The sequence below is a fragment of the Gracilinanus agilis genome, chromosome 3 (genome assembly GCF_016433145.1).
Source record: "Gracilinanus agilis isolate LMUSP501 chromosome 3, AgileGrace, whole genome shotgun sequence".
Classification (NCBI taxonomy): Eukaryota; Metazoa; Chordata; class Mammalia; order Didelphimorphia; family Didelphidae; genus Gracilinanus; species Gracilinanus agilis.
In genome coordinates this window covers 337,138,182-337,155,814 of record NC_058132.1, presented here as the reverse complement: position 1 = coordinate 337,155,814, position 17,633 = coordinate 337,138,182, and the positions used below count along the sequence as shown (strand labels likewise).

Genomic DNA, 17,633 nt, shown 5'->3' with positions numbered 1-17,633 from the left:
TGGGCTGGTTACCTTAGTTCAACAATAATCCTCCTACAGGACAAAATAAAGTGTACTTTTAAGGGTGGCTAAAATATTCCTCAAAATCAAATGGCATAATCTCCCCTAAAATGGAGAAATGAAGCAAAATATTCCTGACAGGAATTCTGGAAATATTCCCTTCTAAGAAAACATTTCAATTCACACTTAAAAAAAACAGATGCCTGGCAGTGGTAGTCACATCATCTCTCTCTTCTGCTTGGTCAAGACAAAGCCTCAAGGTCCTGGTAGTCTTTATACAGCAGACAACTGGTGCTGCTGTTGCTTGGGTGGGGCAAGTTCAAGGAGGGCCTGGACGGTCACTGCTACCTGGGTCAAACCTTTTTCTTCTAAAATATGAAGAGGCAAACATAATCGCTCCTGAAAGGGGATAACATAACACAGAAACAAATGAAAGAAAAGAAAATGAAATGAACACCACAGTTTAAAAAAACGAAAAATAAAACAACCGTGATCACTTACCAGCTGAAAGTTGAAATGTTAAGACATAAAAAAATCAACTAAAACACACAAGACCAAATGCATGGCTTGTATCTCACAACTAACTATTCATAATGATGAATTTATTTGAATAAGTGAAGAGGGATAATTACACAGGCTGAACATATAGTCACTATTACAAACTAGTATGTTCCAATGACAGTCATTTTATTAATCAGCAAAATTCAAAGCATAGAGAAGATCTGGAGGGCTGGGAAGCAGACAAATAGCATCTACTTTTTTTCTAAAAGGAATATTACACAGGAAAAGCAAAGGATAGTGGGAATGGAAGAAACAAAGAAACAACGTGTGTGTGAGTAAGAGAGAGAAAGAGAAAGAGAGAGAGAGAGAGAGAAAGGAAGAGATCCAAATATAATAAAAATATCTAAAATAGAAAAAAACAACTTTAAGTTCTGACAATTTGCTAAGACCTGGAAGAGATCATTGAATCATAGATCTAGACCAGGAAAGGATGTTAGGGGTCCTGTAGTATAATGCCCTCATTTTGCAGATGAGGAAACTGAGGCCTAAGGAAACTAAGTGACTTGCCCAAGGTCAGAAGAGTGATCATCATCAGAGGCACACAATGAACCCAGATCCTCCGGCTTCAGAGCCAGAGCTCCTAATGCTGCACCCATTGTCTTTTAATGCACTACAAGGAAATGCTTTGGAAATTACAGGCCAGGTCCATCAGAGATGCTTACACAACAATTCTGACAAACCAGGGAAAAACAGGCATGAGGTAGAATGTCATCTGCATATTTGGAAACTTGAGTTTTACTACTCAGAGAGACAATATAAGAAAAGGAAGTAGAGTTTAATTAAGCTCTTGTGCTTTTGACTCATCATTCATTTATGGCCAATTCTCCTTAATTGAGACTAATGGGGTGATGGGGAGGGAAAGAGATCAAGCTAAATTAGGGAAAAGTTGAATTGCAGAAGCTTTTTGTTATTTTTAAATGTATTTTTGGAGTATTTAAGTGTACACATAGTAATTAGAACTAAATTAACAAAACTTTATCTTATAAGGGACATAGCAAATTTCTGAAAATAATTTGAGGTTAATAGAACAATGGTTTGTCTGCAAATGTGTACTTGTAAAGGGTTTAAGTTTCCAAAATACATAAGATTAGCAAGCTCTTTCCTTAAAGAAGGAGAACTCAAAGGTAAACTTCATTTAGTACTTCTGATTCATCCTTCTATCCCAAATTAGGGGAACCCTGGCCAATAAATTGCTTAGGTGAGAAACTGGGTGCATTAAACACTGAAAAAAATGCAAGAAAGATATCTGGCTCCACTGACAATATAAGTGCATTGGTAAATGAACAAAGATGGTTTTCCTGTGCATTCATTTGCTTCATTTTCACAGGCACTCACTTCTCAGGGTTATTAAGAAGTTTGACAAAAACTGTATTTAGTAAACACGGTTATAATTAAAAATGTAACATTTCCTTTTAAGGCAGTTATTAATACCTGTGCTATTTAATTGTGTTTCTGACTTAGTAGGCTTTTTTCTTTTTTGGCAAAACAAGATACCTAATATTTGGTAGTACTGTAAAGTTAGAAGATTTGTATATATCTGTATGTGGATGAATTAAAATCTAGGAGGTTTAGTTTCTCCCCAGCATTTGTTCTCAGGCCAAATATTTTTCCCAAGCAGGAAGGCACTGTCCTCAATGGCTAACTGCCCTGGGGGGCCTCCCTCCTAGAATTCTGGAGAGCAGCAGTGTGGTTAGTTTTCACAAAGATTTATATCCTTTACTTCCAATGCCCAAAGTAGGGCCAAAATGCCATGCAAAATGCAATAAAAACAAATGCTATTTAGGAGGAGGTTTTTTTTTTTTAAAGGGAGAAAAACTGCTAGAATGATCACTGCCTCAGCCATAAGCAATAAGATACTTTTAAAAATGGGAAGGAAGGCACCAGTGTTCAATATTTAAAGGAGTATTTTAAGTAGCCAAATACATTTCTGTGGCTGGTTGTCAACAGTGCAAATAGAGCTCTACTGGCAAACTTCTTCATTCAACAATTGTCCTATCCAATAAGGAGGAAAGTTGAAGCAGACGCTCAGGTTGAATGTCAGATCTCTAACAAGTATAGCAAGTATCCAAAAAAGTTATTTTCTTTTCACTGAAATGGTTTTTCTCCCTCAAGCTTATGTAGTCTAAGTTTTCATGAAAGAGCTCATGAGAGTGGCTGAAGTAAAAGTTCAGGTGTGCATTCTACAACAATTATAATCTAAGCTTAGTGATGAGGTAGTGTTTTAATATTTTTATCAGTAGGGCCCGAAGAGCAAATGCTCAATATTTCTGCCACCCAGAGCAGAAGTTGCTGTCTAAAATGAACAGACTTTATGTGCCATTTTCCTCTATAATGAGGTGCCCAGTGACATAACATCTGCCTCACATGATACTTACAAAGAACTCTAATGTTTTTCACAAATGTCACAGGCTCCTGTTTGTATTCCAAGAAGGCAAGACATAGTTCTTGGCTCGGGATAATGGACAGAGCAAGTCTGGATCAGCAAAAAGTCCAGACATTTTTACTTTCTAAAGCCCAATGCAGAAGCAAAAAGGTTCAATTAAATTGTTTTGCCTACTGCCTCACATTTTGAATTTATACTATGGGCTTAAAGTTGCATACAAAAAAGCAAAAATGTAGAAAAAGTCCAAATATATTACTTGAATCTCTGTCAAGACTAAATCTCATTGTTCACTACATAGAGAGACAACAAATACTATATGTACCCTATGGATACAAATAGAGGAATATTAATTAATTGTGGAAATCTAGCAGTTTTGATAACTTGGGCCAGGGAGCAGCTAGAAACTAACCAATACATAGGAAAAGGTGTTAGTACTTTACTGGTGCGTGGTGCGCCATCACAATGTAATGCTGGGTGTTTCACAAGGATGAAATGTTTTACTACCATAGTTTACATCAGTGGCCTGTAAAAACGGTCGTTTCCTATTTTTTTGGCAGTAAAGATCTATGTTAATCGTTTAGTCTAAAAATGCTTGGCTATGGACTTAGTGAACAAAGGATGTGGGGTCAGGAATATAGAGATATTTACTATAAAATGTTATCCTCTAATTCAGCAAATATGAACATGGAATGTAGCAGAAACTTAATAGAGGATTATTTTTCAGCAAGAGGGAAAAACCCAGTTGTAGAACATACACAGAGATAGCATTAAAGTACAGTAAAATGCCACAAAGCCCAGAAGCTGAGCAGACAAGGAGGTAAGAGAGGATTCTTCTGAATGTGCCCCAAGAGAAAGAAGTGTTTCAACAGTCCTTTTAACGCTGAGGTTTAGCTGAAGGATGTCTGAAGGGGAACAAAGATTGTCCTGTCCAAAGTGTGAGCAGGAAAGGAAAACAGACAGAAAAACAAAGTCAGTGGATCAGAAATACAGATTTTAGTGCAGAATTAAATCATGAGACCATTTCAGTTATGCCCTAAAATATACACATCATATCAGCTTTCTTTTATAATTGCAAGTAAATGAAAAGATTGAAAAGTAGACATTTAAAAAAATTCCTCTATTTGCCCAGGCCTGATTTTGCTAGTGAGCAGAGTAAGAATGACTTGCTTCAGACTTACAGGCAAGAAGGATACAGTCTGCAAAGGCATTATTTAATCTGAATCTCACAATGATCATGTGATTTAGGTACAATAGACAGTTATTATTATCCTCATCAGATGTAAGATCTGAACTCAAGGTTTACTTAGTAATAGTCTATAATATATCTATTATGCCAGTAATGAATGGCCAGAAAATTAACTTACTTACTCATTAGGAGAACCAGGCCCATCATAACTAAAACCAACTCATTTACATCTAGAATCAGAAAATCACAAAACACTAGAGCTGGAAAGGCATCTCTGTTATACTAAGGTTTGCAAAGTGATAGGTCAAACCCATTTTTCTTATAGATGAAGAATTTAAGAAATTATATTAAATTAAATTAAAATAATAAAATTAAAGGGACAAAAATGACAAAAATTTTTAAGTTAATGACATGCAAATTTTTGGATATAGAATATATACATATATGATACACATATAAAACATATAAACACATATCTATCTATCTATCTATCTATCTATCTATCTATCCATCCATCCATCCATCCATCCATCCATCCATCCATCCATCCATCCATCCATCCATCCATCCATCCATCAACTTAAGAACCCTAAATAATAGACCAAATGGAGGCTTATTCTCTATTCAAATCAAACAGAAGCAGAAATAGGAACAGGTAGTAAAAATATATTATTTACAATGTCAAGACCTCCAACTACATAAAATTCAGGATCTTTATATTCAGAAAAACCAACCAATGAGAGATACAAAAGAACAGGGAGCATGGAGACATAAATGGAGAAACATTCTTAGAGAATTACAAAAAAAGCATTTACTTATTTAAAGGATAAGCATTAAAAAAATAGGTCTGCACCTCTGCACACCATGATCAGTTTTTCAGCATCAACAATGGTAAACATACTTCTTTGGCTAAGGTAGAAAGTTAAGGAAGCTGGTAAAGGAGTCAAGTTTTAAGGGGATTCAGAGCTTTGGGAGGTCATTTATTAAGAAGATGAGAGCTGTCATAATTGTTCCTAATACTATCTTTGAAAAAACTCTTCTTCTGAATAAAGATTAGTAATAATATAGAGCAGTGATGGTGAACCTATGGCATGGGTGCCAAAAATAGTACACAGAGCATTCTCTGTGGGCACAGCCACTCCCCTCCCCCAGTTTGTTACTAGAAAGGTAGAGGGGCTTGGGTGGAGTTGCTCCCCTTCCACTCCCCACTATGCCTGATGACATTTTTTCACATCACTTGTCCCTCTGCCTAGCAGCCCAATGGGACCACTTTCTCCCTCCCCTGTGTGGGACAAAGGGGGGGGTCAGGGTGTGCCTGGCACTCGGTGATGGGGAGGGGCAACAGCACTTGGTCTGGGGGTGGGGGCAGGGCCCAGCACTGTCTCTAAAAGGTTTGCCATCACTGATATAGAGCTTCTGCTTTTATCCCTTAGTGATAAATAGTTCAGAAGATGATCACATATCTGAGATCAAGCTGTACAAATGAAAGGTTCTCTTTGGTACTTTTTCCTCTGACTTAAACTGAGGGCGGTGCAGGTCAAGATGAAGTGAAAGGAGTGGGATCCATCTTGTTCTCTTAGCTCATAGATCTATCTGGGCATTAGTTAGAAACCTGGGTTCAACATGGAATGATGATAAGCCTGGTGAGGGCCATAATTCTGTTTCCTTCAATGTGCTCATACCACCTCACTAGAAAAAGAATTTCACTGAGGTTGTTTCAGTGATTCTGAAATAAGTTCAAAATGACTTGGAAATTTAGCCCTTCCAAGAGAGAACTGATAAAAAATCCAACTTTGCCAAAAGCCCAACTCCTGTGCAGAGTCAGGATGATTTTGGGCTAGTCATTCTTGATCATTTAATGACACATATTTTGATGAATCATGGCTAATATCAAGCAATGACACAATAAAACACCTGTAGAGGCAGTTGTGGTAACACAGCTTCATCTGAATGTTTTCTCTTTACAAATTGCTTAGGGGCAGACAGTAGTAAGTATCTAACTGAAATTTAGTCCCTTATAGTGTCAAAGCAATACATTAGGAGACTAAATTAACAGAAGAAGAAACATGATAAGTATGTTATAAAAAACAATTATCTTAAGAGCTTTTGTGATAAGAGATGCTGTTAGGACCCTGGGATGGTTAGAGATAGCAATTATAAAAGCATTATTTATCCTAATTGGTATATACCTGTGAAAAAAACGAGGAGAGTGTGGGAGGAAACACAGCAAATAAGAAGTATTGAATAACATGAACATGTGTTATAGGAATGAGGATTTCCATAGTGATAACTATAGTTATTGTTAGTGAAAATATAGAAACATATACTTGTGAACAGGCAACAATTTAAATATCACTTTAGATAACGAAGTTGTTAAATAAAGAAATATTTTATAATTAGCACTTTAAAATGCTTAGCATGTTAGTAAAAGTACACAAAATTGTTTTGGTATTTATTTTTTAAGTTCTTTAAAAGGAATTAAAAATACAGCCTTAGGATTTCAAGTTTCCTTCTGTCAAGATAAATGATTAAATTTGCATTACTGTCAAATATTGCAGGTAATTAAGCTAATCTAGTATAAACTTGCTGAAGTTAATCAACCAGCAATTATTAAGTGCCTACTATGTCTCATTTCAATTAAAATACATTCACTGATTCTTTTAACAGTTATTTGTTGAATTCCGATTATTATTACTATTATTTCTTTTAACTTGGAGTAAGTTAAAAAAAATCTTAGAACGGAGACCACTGAATACAAATATTAGTTTATTCAAACCTTAGATAGTATTAAGAGAGTTTTCTTAATCTCTCCCTTTTTCTCTTTAAGAGGCAAAGGAGCAAAAAGATTTCTGAGTAAGAGAACCCCTGCTGTGCAGGCTGTCAGTTGATGACAGATGGGTGTGGCTGAGAGTTGATAGGTGAGTTGCAGGCAGTAGGAAAGGGTTTTTTTTTTTTTCACTCTGGGTTTCCTGGAGAGGAGTGTCTATCTGTGCCTCTGAGACAAACTGGCAGTTGGAAAAATAACTGTGCGAGATTATGTCAAGCTAGGGAAGCAGTTCTTAATGCAATGCATGTTCTGATAGGCAGGGTACTTGGAAAAAAATTAACCCTTCCCAGTAAAGAACTCAACACGTTGAGGTAGATATAGGAAAAGAAGGCATTCCAGTATACTTCCCTAAAGGCAAATTGGCAGAGAAATATTTGACTAGTAAAAACTATGGGGCTTCTCTCACTAGTTAAAGTGGTAGTATTCTAAATAACTGTCATCTCTTCCTTCTGGTTACAGCTGGCTAAAAAGAGTAGTGAAAAATTTCTGGTACAAAAGGGCTTTTGAGATATTTTTCATGACCTTTGGCAATCACAGAGAATAGGGACAAAAATTCAAGAAATAGGCTGAGGACTTGAAGCTATCAGAATTGCTAACTCCAAAAGATATCACAGAATTGTAGAAAAATGAACCTAATGGATAGCCTTGGGGCTTAAGCATGAAATTACAGAGGTGACAAAAAAAGAGCTAAAGGCTTCTGTCTTGAAGATGTAAAAGGCAAAAACAGGAAGATTAGGATTACTAACAGTTGATAGGATTAGTGACAACTCCAAAGTGTAAATTTCTTAAATTTTATTCTTTATACACATATGATTTTAATCAGTGTTTTTAAATGTTTCTGTGGTTAGCTATTTTAACAAAGAGTTAAATGGCTAACTGAGAGGGACAGTTAGTTAATCTGTCCTTGCTAAACATGAGACAGGCTGAAGTTTATTGTTTGAACCATGAAGTCAGAACAGGGTACTTGCTGAGAGAAGACTCAAAAGTATGGGAAACCTACACAGGAAAATACAGATAGTTCTCCTTTCATGTAAATTTGCAGTATTCAAATTGATTTCATGTGAGGAAATCTGGAAAGAAATCTGCATTCCAAAAAATCCCTATGTCTTACACTTTTGTGCTCCTCTGTTTTTTTCTTGACTATTTTCAAATAATTATTTGTAGGACAGTATTGTTATAATAAATCCTTTTTTGTTAATTAGCTTGAGTATCTGTTTTAAGGTCACATATATGAAGCAGAATTTTTTTCAACACACATTATTTGGATTAGAGGTCCATATGTGTAATCTTTATAAGCTACATAAACTGCAAAAGATTAACTATAAGAAGACAAAGTCAAGAACTTGGCTAAGAGGTAGAACAAGAGATCACCTTAACTTATATTCCAAAGAACTTTTTTACTAAACAATATATAAATCTACATAAACAAAAGAATGGCAAGTGTATTTACCTGAGGTACACCAATTTTTCTGCAAGCCTCTAAGAAATTTTCCACGTTTCTCCTGCACTTAGCCATTGTCAATTTAGGCTGCAATGAAAAAGAGAGAAATACATATGCATGCGAGCACACGCACATGCACACACACACACACACAAATTCCCTTTTTTAGTATCTGCCTTATACAAAGCTCCTGGTGAGAACTGTTTTAATGTTATGTAGTAATCATCATTAAAAAATATTATTTTGTTTTTCCCCCAAATACATGTAAAACACAACTTTAAAAAATATATATATTCAAAATATTGAATTCCAAATTATCTCCCTTCCTACTCTTTTTCTCTTGCTACCATCTCTCTCCCTTGTCTTACTGAGACAATAAGCAATATGATATGAATTTTTTTTTTAAACCCTTACCTTCCGTCCTGGAGTCAATACTGTGTATTGGCTCCAAGGCAGAAGAGTGGTAAGGGTAGGCAATGGGGGTCAAGTGACTTGCCCAGGGTCACACAGCTGGGAAGTGGCTGAGGTCAGATTTGAATCTAGGACCTCCCATCTCTAGGCCTGGCTCTCAATCCACTGAGCTATCCAGCTGCCCCCATGATATGAATTTTACATGAGTAATCATGTAAAACATTTCCCCCATTAGTCATTTTGTGGAAGAGATCTCAAATGAAAAAAGAAAAAAAAAATAGAAAATGCAACACATATAGTATGTTTCACTCTGCATTCAGACTTTTATCAGTTCTTCTTGGAGGGCAGATGGCATTTTTCATCAAGAGTCTCTGGGACTGTTTTGGATTACCACATTACTGAGAATAACTAGATCATTCAGAGTTGTTCATCAAAAAATATTGCTTGCACTGTGTACAATGTTCTTCTGGTTCTTCTCACTTCCCTTGGCATCAGTTCATGTAAGTCTTTCCAGATTTTCCCAAAATCATCAATTTCATCATTTCTTATATTACATTAGTAATCCATCACAATTAAATACCACAACTTGTTCAGCCATTTCCCAACTGATGGCATTCTCTCAAGTTCCAATTCTTTGACACCACAAAAAGAGCTATAATAAATATTTTTGTATAAATAGGTCCTCTCTCAGCCCCTTTAAAAAATCTCTTTGGAATACAGACATAGTAGTGGTTTTGCTGGATCTAAGGGTATGCACAGTTTTAGAACCCTTTGGGTAAAGTTTCTAATTGCTCTTCAGAATGATTGGATCAGATCACAACTCCATCAACAGTGCATTAGTGTCCCGATTTTCCTGTATCCCCTATAACATTTATCATTTCCATTTTCTCTCACATTGGTCAATCTGTTAGGTGTGAAGCAGTAACTCAGAGTTATTTTAATTTTACTTTCTCTAATAAAGAGTGACCATGGAGGCACTTAAGGGGTTCAGTGGACTGAGAGCCAGATCTAGAGATTGAGGGTCAAATCTGGTCATAAATACTTCCTAGATGTACCATCCTGGGCAAGTAACTTAACTCCTGTTGCCTACCCTAAACACTCTTCTGCCTTGGAACCAATATACAATATTATAAGATGGAAAGTAAGAGTTAAAATTTTTTTATGGAATCAATCTCTCTTTGTATCTCTCTCTCTTCTCTCCTCTCCCTCCCTCCCTTCCTCCTTCCATCTCTCTCCCCTTCCCTGTCTCTATTTCTCTCTCCCTGATTGTTCTCTCTCTCTCTTAGTCTCTGTCTCTGTCTCTCTCTCTCATTAAGTGCCTATTATGTTCTAGGCAATTGTATTGTGTAGATTAAAAAGAGGCAAAAAACAGTCCCTTTCCTTAAGGAATTTACAGTTGAATGGGGGAGACAACATAAAAACAAATATGTATAAAATAAGCTATATACAGGATAAATAGGAAATCATTAACAGAGGAAAGGTACTGGAATTAAGAAGGGTTAGGAAAGGCTAACTGAAAAGATGGGATACACACACACACCACAGACGCATATAATAATACAATAAAATAGTTTTTGCCAGGGGCTTTGATTGTATATGGTAATATTGGAAAAGGAGATTATTAGCTAAATAAAAATATTTGCTTTAAAGTAGGTTAAAGATTCTGGATGCTTTTTCTAAGTGGCAATAACATTTGAATTTTAAAAGCTTTCATCAGAAGTAACTAACTTCCAAAAATATCTTATCTTTAAAAAAATGTTACTAACTGATAAAATTATTTCTTTGCATAGCTATCATGCCTGACAGTTTGTACTAGTGCTTGTAATCACACTATTCTAAGTTCTGGAAAATTTTTTGGTCTAATGAGTTTCCATGAGAAATACTCCTCTGCTAGATTTGTCAGAGTAACTAGAAACTCACATGTACCAATCCTCTAGGTTCTAATCCTATATGAATGTACGTCGGTTTAGGATTTAGTGGACAAGATGATATATCTTTGGAGAAAGAAGCTTATAGGCATAGGTAATATGTAATAAGGGTTTCTTCAAATATGGGGCTTTGAGGAGGAGCCAAGATGGTGACTTAGTAGCAGTGAAAGCCTAAACCAGTCTGACAATCCTTCCAAACCAATCTTTAAAAACTACCTCAAAAGGACAGGAATAAAAAACGAACAGCAAGAAGGTGTGAAGAGGCTCTCCTGCTGAACACAATTTGAAAGGTATACAGAGAGAGTTGATTTTCAAAGGATAAGGGGGAACCAGAAGCAAAACTACATACAAATGAGTGCTAGCTGACCCCCACCCCAACCCACCAACTGTGCTAAGTTCTATAATTGGTCATAGGCTAATTTTGGGATCCCAGGACGGGGGCTACACCAGCAAAAGAGCACCTAAGACCCACCCCTTAAAGTCCCAGGCTCTGGCATCAGCCTATAGTGAGGTGTGGAAGTCCATAGTATGGGGCCCTTTTAAGGATGCCCTACTGAAGTATAGACCTAGCCCCAGGGCAAATAGCTCACGCCACAAAATCCAGTAAACCAGAAGCAGAGGAGACAGATTTAGCAAGCAGTTTTCAGAATTCCCAAGCCACAGGCAAAAAAAGCCTAGGAACCTAGAGACAGGAGGTCCTAGGTTCAAATCTGGCCTCAGACACTTCCTAGCTGTGTGACCCTGGGCAAGTCACTTGACCCTCATTGCCTACCCTTACCACTCTTCTGCCTTGGAGCCAATACTTAGTATTGACTCCAAGAGGGAAGGTAAGGATTTAAAAAGAAAAAAAAAAGCCTAGGAAAATGAGCATAGAGCAAAAGAAACATTCAACCTTCAGAAATTTCTATGGAGGCAAAGAGCAAAACACAGAAACAAAAGGAGATGTTGAGATCCAAGCAACCACATGCAAAACTTAAAAGAAAAATGGGAAAAAGAAATGAAAGTAATGCAAAAAGAAAATAACAGAAAGGTCGGGATTAAAAGAGGAAATCAAGATGGAGAGGAATACACATATGGTAATAATAATTGTGAATGTAAATGGGATGAACTCACTAAGAGTGGATTAAAAACCAGAATCCTACTATATGTTGTTTATAAGAAACACATCTGAGGCAGGTAGACACACAGAGTAAAGGTAAGAGGCTGGAGCAGAATCTATCGGGCTTCAACTGAGACAAAAAAAGTAGGAGTAGCAATCATGATCTCAGACAAAGCTAAAGTAAAAATAAATGAGATTAAAAGAGATAAGGAAGGTAATTATAACTTGATTAAAAGTTGTATAGAAAATGAGGAAATATCAGTACTTAATATATATGGCACCAAATGGTACAGCATCCAGATTTTTAAAGGAGAAACTAAAGGAGTTTAAGAAGGAACTAGATAGTAAAACTATACTAGTGTGGGACCTCAAACTTCCCCAATGAGAGATAAATCTAAGAAAAAAGTAAGGGAAGTGAATGAAATTTTAGAAAAGTTATATTTAATAGATAGCTGGAGAAAATTGAATAGGGATAAAAAGGAACATACCTTCTTTTCAGCAGTGCATTGTACATATACAAAGACTGATCATGTACTAGGCATAAAAATTTCACAATCAAATGCAGGAAAGCAAAAATAATAAATGCAACTTTTTCATATCATAATACAATAAAAATTATAATCAATAAGGGTTCCTGGAGAAGCAAATTAAACATTAATTGGAAACTAAATAATCTAATTTTTCAAAACTGGTAGATCAAAGAACAAATCATAGAAATAATCACTGGTTTCATTGAAGAGAATGACGATGAGGAGACCACATATCAAAATTTGTGGGATACAGCCAAAGCAGTACTCCAGGGAAAATTTATATCCCTGAATGCTTATATCAATAAAATAGGGGAAAAGCAGATCAATGAATTGGGCATACAACTAAAAAAACTAGAAAAAGAACAAATTAAAAATTCCCAGATAAAGACTAAATTGGAAACCCTAAAAAATAAAAGGAGAAATTAATAAAAGTAAAAGTAAAAGAACTATTGAACTAATAAGTAAGACTAGAAGCTGGATCCATAAAAAGACCCAAATAAAATAGATAAGAGTATTGGCTAACCTAATTAAAAAAAAGAAGAGAATCAAATTACCAGTATCAAAAAAGAAAAGTAATGAAGAAAAAAATTAAAGCAATCATTAGGCACTATTTCACACAATTATATGACAATAAATATGATAATCTAGGTGAAATGGATAAATATTTACAAAAATATAAATTGCCTTGATTAACAAAAGAGGAATAGAATACTTAAATAATCCCCGGGGTCAGAGGGCTTCACAAGTGAATTCTATCAAACATTTAAAGAACAATTAATCCCAATACCATACAAACTATTTGGCAAAATAAGCAAAGAAGGAGTCCTACCAAGTTCTTTTTTATGACATAAATATGGTGTTGATATGGTGTTGGCCAGGAAGACCAAAAACAGAGAAAAAAAATTACAGACCAATTTCCTTAATGAACAGTGATACAAAAATCTTAAATAAAATATTAGCAAAGAGAGTATGGCAATATATCATAAGAATTATTCACTATGACCAGGTGGGATTTATGCCAGAAATGCAAGGTTGGTTTAATATTAGGAAAACCATCAGTAAATATGACCTTACCAGTAACTGAACTAACAGAAATCAAATAATTATCTTAATAGATGCAGAAAACCCCTCTGACAAAATATAACACCCATTCCTACGGAAAACACCAGAAAGCATAGGAATAAAAGGGCCTTTCTTTAAAATATTAAGTAGTATTGACTTAAAACCATCAGCAAGTATCATCTGCAATGAGGATAAAGTAGAAGCCAGGAGTGAAGCAAGGATGCCCATTATCACCATGATTATTTAATATTGTATTAGAAATGCTAGCAGTAGCAATTAGAGAAGAAAACGAAATTGAAGAAATTAAAGTAGGCAATGAAGAAACTAAAATATCACTCTTTGCAGATGATAGGATGGTACACTTAGAGAATACTAGAAAGTCAACTAAAAAACATATGACATAATTATTAATGTTAGCAAAGTTGTAGGATACAAAATAAGCCCACATAAATCATCAGCATTTCTATAATATTTCCAATAAAGCTCAGTAGCAAGACTTAGAAAAAGAAATTCCATTTAAAATCACTCTAGACAATATAAAATATTTGGGAATCTATTTGCCAAGACAAATGCAGGAATTATATGAACACAATTACAAAACACTTCACACAAAATTAGATCTAAACAATTGGAAAAACATTGATTGCTCATGGAAAGGCCAAATTATTATAATAAAAATTATAATCTTACCTAAATTAATTTATTTATTCAATGCCATATCTATCAAACTACCAAAAACCTGTTTTATAGAACTAGAAAAAAAATAAAATTCATCTGGAAGAACAAAATATCAAGAATATCAAGGGAACTAATGAAAAAAAAAAAGTGAAGGATGATGATCTAGCAGTACCAAATCTTAAACTGTATTATAAAGTAGTAATCATCAAAATAATCTGGTACTGGCTAAGAAACAGATCAATGGATTAATGGAATAGACTAGTGGTAAATGACCCCAGCAATCTTGTGTTTAATAAACCCAAAGATCCCAGCTTTTGGGATAAGAACTCATTATGACAAAAAGCTGCTGGGAATATTGGAAAACAGTATGGGAAAAATTAGGTTTTAGATCAATACCTCATATTCTATACCATGATAAGTTCAAAATGGGAATATGATTTAAACATAAAGAGTGATATTATAAGTAAATCAGGGGAATGTAGAATAGTTTACCTATCAAATCTATGGAGAAGGTAAGAATTTATGACTAAACAAGAGATAGAGAACATTACAAGATATAAAATGAATAATTTTGATTATATTAATTAAAAAGATTTTGTACAAATAAAACCCACTGCAACCAAAATTCAAAGGGAAGCAATAAACTGAGAAAAATTTTATAATAAAATTTTCTGATAAAGGTCTAATTTCTCAAATATATAAAGAACGAAGTGAAATTTATAAGAATCCAAGTCATTCCTAAATTGATAAGTGGTCAAAGATTATGAATGGCATGATGCAGATGAAGAAATCAAAGCTATCAATAATCATATGAAAAAATGTTCTAAATCCCTCCCGTTAGAGAAATGCAGATTAAAACAACTCTGAGGTACCATCTTACATATACCAGATTGGCCAACATGACAGTAAAGGAAAATAATAAATGTTGGAGGGAATGTGGCAAAACTGGAACACTAATGCATTGCTGGTAGAGTTGTGATTTGATTTGATCACTCTGGAGAGTAATTTTAAATTATGCCCAAAGGGCTATAAAAGAATGTATACCTTTTAATCCAGTAATACCTCTACTAGGTCTGTATCCCGAAGAGATAAAAAGAAATGGAAAAGGACCTGTTTGCACAAAAATATTTATAGCTGCGCTTTATGAGGTGGCAAAGAATTAGAAACTAAAGGGATGTCCCTCAAATGGGGAATGGCTGAACAAACTGTGGTATATGATGGTGATGGAGTACTATTGTTCTATAAGGAATGATGAACAGGATGATTTCAGAAAGAACTGGAAAGACCTACATGAACTGATGTGGAGTGAAATAAGCAGAACCAGGAGAACATCATACACAGTAACTGAAATATTGTGGGACAATCAAATGTGATAGACTTTGCTACTAATAACAATGCAATGATCCAGGACAATTCTGAAGGACTTAAGACAAAGAATGCTCTCCACCTCCAGAGAAAGAACTGTTGGAGTAGAAAGGCAGATGAAAACATATGATTTATCACTTGTTTATTTCAGTATATTATTTGGGGTTTTGGTTTTATAAGATCATTCACTTCCAAAAATGAATAACATAGAAATATATTTTGAGTGAAAATACATGTACAACCCAGAATGAACTGCCTGTCAACTCTGGGAGGAGGGAGGAAGAAGGGAGAGAGATAACACGAATCATATAACTTTGGAAAACTATAAATTTATTATTAAAATAAAATAAAGATAAAAAAAACAAATACGGGATCTAGTTTTCTCTTACATTTGGTAACTTAGGTGACTGTGGAGCTGGAACACCAGCAGGTGGGGCACAAAGTCTATACAAAAGAGTTGGAGGATCATCAATCTAGAGCTGAAAGAGATCATCTAATCTAATTCTCTAATTTTATAGACGAGGAAACTGAGGCCTCACAAATGTGAGTGATTTTTCACAAAATATACAGATATGATTTGAACCCAAGTCCTCTGACTTAAGAGCAAGGATTAGGAGAGGAATAAATATAAGTTAAAGGGAAGTTTGTTGCCTATGAAATAGGCATTCCACAGGCACCATGGAAGGATTTTGTTGTGTCTTGTTGAAACTTTGGGGTGATAAAGTTAAGGGGGATGGGAATGAGAAATAGGCTGGTAATAAAAAGAGAACAAAACTACCTCCCTATAGAATTCAAATGGAATAAAAAAATAGGAAATTAAATTTTTTGTAGGTTTCCTTCTTAAAATACAGTAACAATTTTGAATGAGCTTAATGTCATACCAACAAATTAACAAGGAATTTAAAAGTTAACTCAAATAAGCATTTCTTAAAATGTGGGAAATAAATCTATATCTACATCGAATTTCCAAAATTAAAAAGCCTGAACACCTGTTAAAAATGGCCTAAACAGAAGCAGTCAGGTGGCTCAGTGGATTGAGAGCCAGACCTAGAGGCAGGTCACATAGCTAGAAAGTGTCTGAGGCAGATTTCAACCCAGAACTTCTTGCCTCTAGGGCAGGCTCTCAATCCATAGCTAGCACTACAAAGAACCAAACGCAGTTTGTCTATTTGTATCTTATTCTTCCTACAGAGATTTTTGTGATTAAAATAATAATTTTTTAAAACCTAGTAATTTATTGGTAGTCTTATGATATTTAAATACATATGTGGATTTTAACATGCAGATTTTTGCATGTATATAAGTATAGAGCAAGACAGAGAGAGATAAAAATTCCAAATGTCATTTACTATCTATTATTTTGTGGCATGGTCTTCTAAAAACATGAAAATACCTAGCTTAGGCCATTAAAAAAACAAAAACCCATACTTTCTGTCTTAGATTTGATACTATGCAGGAAGCCGTCAAAGCTCATGACAATTGGCACAGCTTGCACAAACTCTAGACCCTGCGCAGCAGGTTACAAAAGGATGGTAATTCCACTCAGTTTCCCCTATGTGAGTCTTTTTTCCCTAACATTCCCTCTTACTGAAATTATTGTGATCAATATTTTCACTCAGCCTCAGGGAAATACAGAAAAACAATACAGGCTAATAAGAGAGACCCCCACAGGCCCATCACAAACTCCTAAGTAAACCTCACATTTATATCTTATAATACAGAAATTTCCCTAGAAGTCACTTCACAACAAACCAGCATATAGTGAGTTAATGTTAAAGATTTTAAAACTCTAACTTAGATTCCCATACACAGGTGCCTGCAAAAACAGGCCAGAATAGCCTCCAAGTTTCCCCCCACCCCTCTCTGATTTGGTACAGTACACATAAAAGAACAATGAAATAAAATATGGAGAAACTGTCTCCCATTAAAAGCCTGTACTTTCTCACCACTGTGGCCCAAGAGATACATCAAACATGCCAAACACATTGTATCTAGAAAAGATGTATGGTGAGAATGGATTTCCATGCCAACTTTATGTGTGATCTCAAAGCGTATAAAATAAAACAGCCCAAAAGCTGACCAGGGCAATCTTTATGATGCCTGGCTCTGGCTGAAACCCTGATTACTCTCATTTGTCTCAGTCACGTCGCTGACACTGTCCT

At 35.2% G+C, this 17,633-nt stretch overlaps 1 protein-coding gene across 3 annotated transcripts in view; it reads right to left on the bottom strand.

Moving 5' to 3' along the window:
* Positions 1–219: 219 nt before the first annotated feature.
* LRCH3 (leucine rich repeats and calponin homology domain containing 3) overlaps positions 220–17,633 on the bottom strand; it is a 131,772-nt gene continuing 114,358 nt past the window's right edge. For all 3 annotated transcript variants that reach the window (XM_044670022.1, XM_044670024.1, XM_044670023.1), the window contains 2 exons: positions 8,408–8,485; positions 220–399 (listed from right to left, as the gene is read on the bottom strand). In XM_044670022.1, the coding sequence (XP_044525957.1) occupies positions 274–399; positions 8,408–8,485 (204 nt within the window). In that variant the 3' untranslated portion in view covers positions 220–273. The remainder of the gene's footprint in view (positions 400–8,407; positions 8,486–17,633) is intronic.